General features: G+C 60.6%; 1 protein-coding gene across 2 annotated transcripts in view; it reads right to left on the bottom strand.

Moving 5' to 3' along the window:
• Nucleotides 1-902, bottom strand: part of SLC2A1 (solute carrier family 2 member 1) — a 6,990-nt gene that overhangs the window by 5,721 nt on the left and 367 nt on the right. For both annotated transcript variants that reach the window (XM_027702971.1, XM_027702970.1), the window contains exon 2: nucleotides 170-330. In XM_027702971.1, coding sequence (XP_027558772.1) covers nucleotides 170-330 — 161 coding nt within the window. The remainder of the gene's footprint in view (nucleotides 1-169; nucleotides 331-902) is intronic.

The following is a 902-nucleotide window of genomic DNA, read 5'->3' as shown; positions in this document are numbered from 1 at the left end:
ATGGATCCTCCAGGGACCCACCAGAGATCCACCACAGACCCTCCAGGGACCCACTATGGACCCACCATGGATCCTCCAGGGACCCACCAGAGATACACCACAGACCCACCACGGATCCTCCAGGGACCCACCACAGACCCTCCAGGGCCCCACCAGGCTCTGTGCTCACCTCCCAAAGCGATTGACGAAGAGCCCCACGGAGAAGGAGCCGATCATGCCCCCGACGGAGAAGATGGCGACGGAGAGGGACCAGAGCGTGGTGAGGGTGCCGGGGCTGATGGGCTCCTCGTATCGGTACAGCCACGTGCGGTTGTAGAAATCCTCGATCACCTGGAAAACGGCGGGAGAAACCGAGGCCCGGGTTAAACCCGCCCGTGCCGCCGGCAGAGCCACGAGGGCTCAGCCACCTCAGCTCACAAGACGATGCGTCAGCGGGAGCCGCCGGGGCTCGGCTCCAGCCCCAGGGAGGGACCTGCTGGGATGCGTGGGGGAAATGCAGCCGGACGGGTTCTGGGCTCGCCCTGCCCGGGGAGGGACACGCTCGGTGCTGCCAAAACCCCGCTGCCGCCTCGCCGGGCACGGGCAGGTCACGCCGCTCCCCGGGGCACCAGGGAGGATGAGCCGGCGCTGGGAGAGCAGGAGGAAGGGCAGGAACACAGCAGCAGGTCCCGAGAACTTCCCAGCCCCTCGGACACTCCTGGAATTGGGTTTTCAGGGGTTTTTTTTCCCCCCACAGTAATTCCATAACGTGCTATTTGTGCCGTGATTCTGGAGCGCTGCAACGCTGAGACCAAACGTGTTTGGTTTGAAACACCACCTGCACAGAATGCCCTGCTTATATTTCTTACATCTTTTTATAGAGATTTTATATATATTTTGTGTATTTTATACATATTTTGTCT

This window comes from Neopelma chrysocephalum, unplaced genomic scaffold (assembly GCF_003984885.1).
Source record: "Neopelma chrysocephalum unplaced genomic scaffold, ASM398488v2 Primary Assembly neopelma1_200, whole genome shotgun sequence".
Taxonomy (NCBI): domain Eukaryota; kingdom Metazoa; phylum Chordata; class Aves; order Passeriformes; family Pipridae; genus Neopelma; species Neopelma chrysocephalum.
The sequence above is the reverse complement of the archived record's forward strand: the minus strand, read 5'-3'. Positions and strand labels throughout refer to the sequence as shown.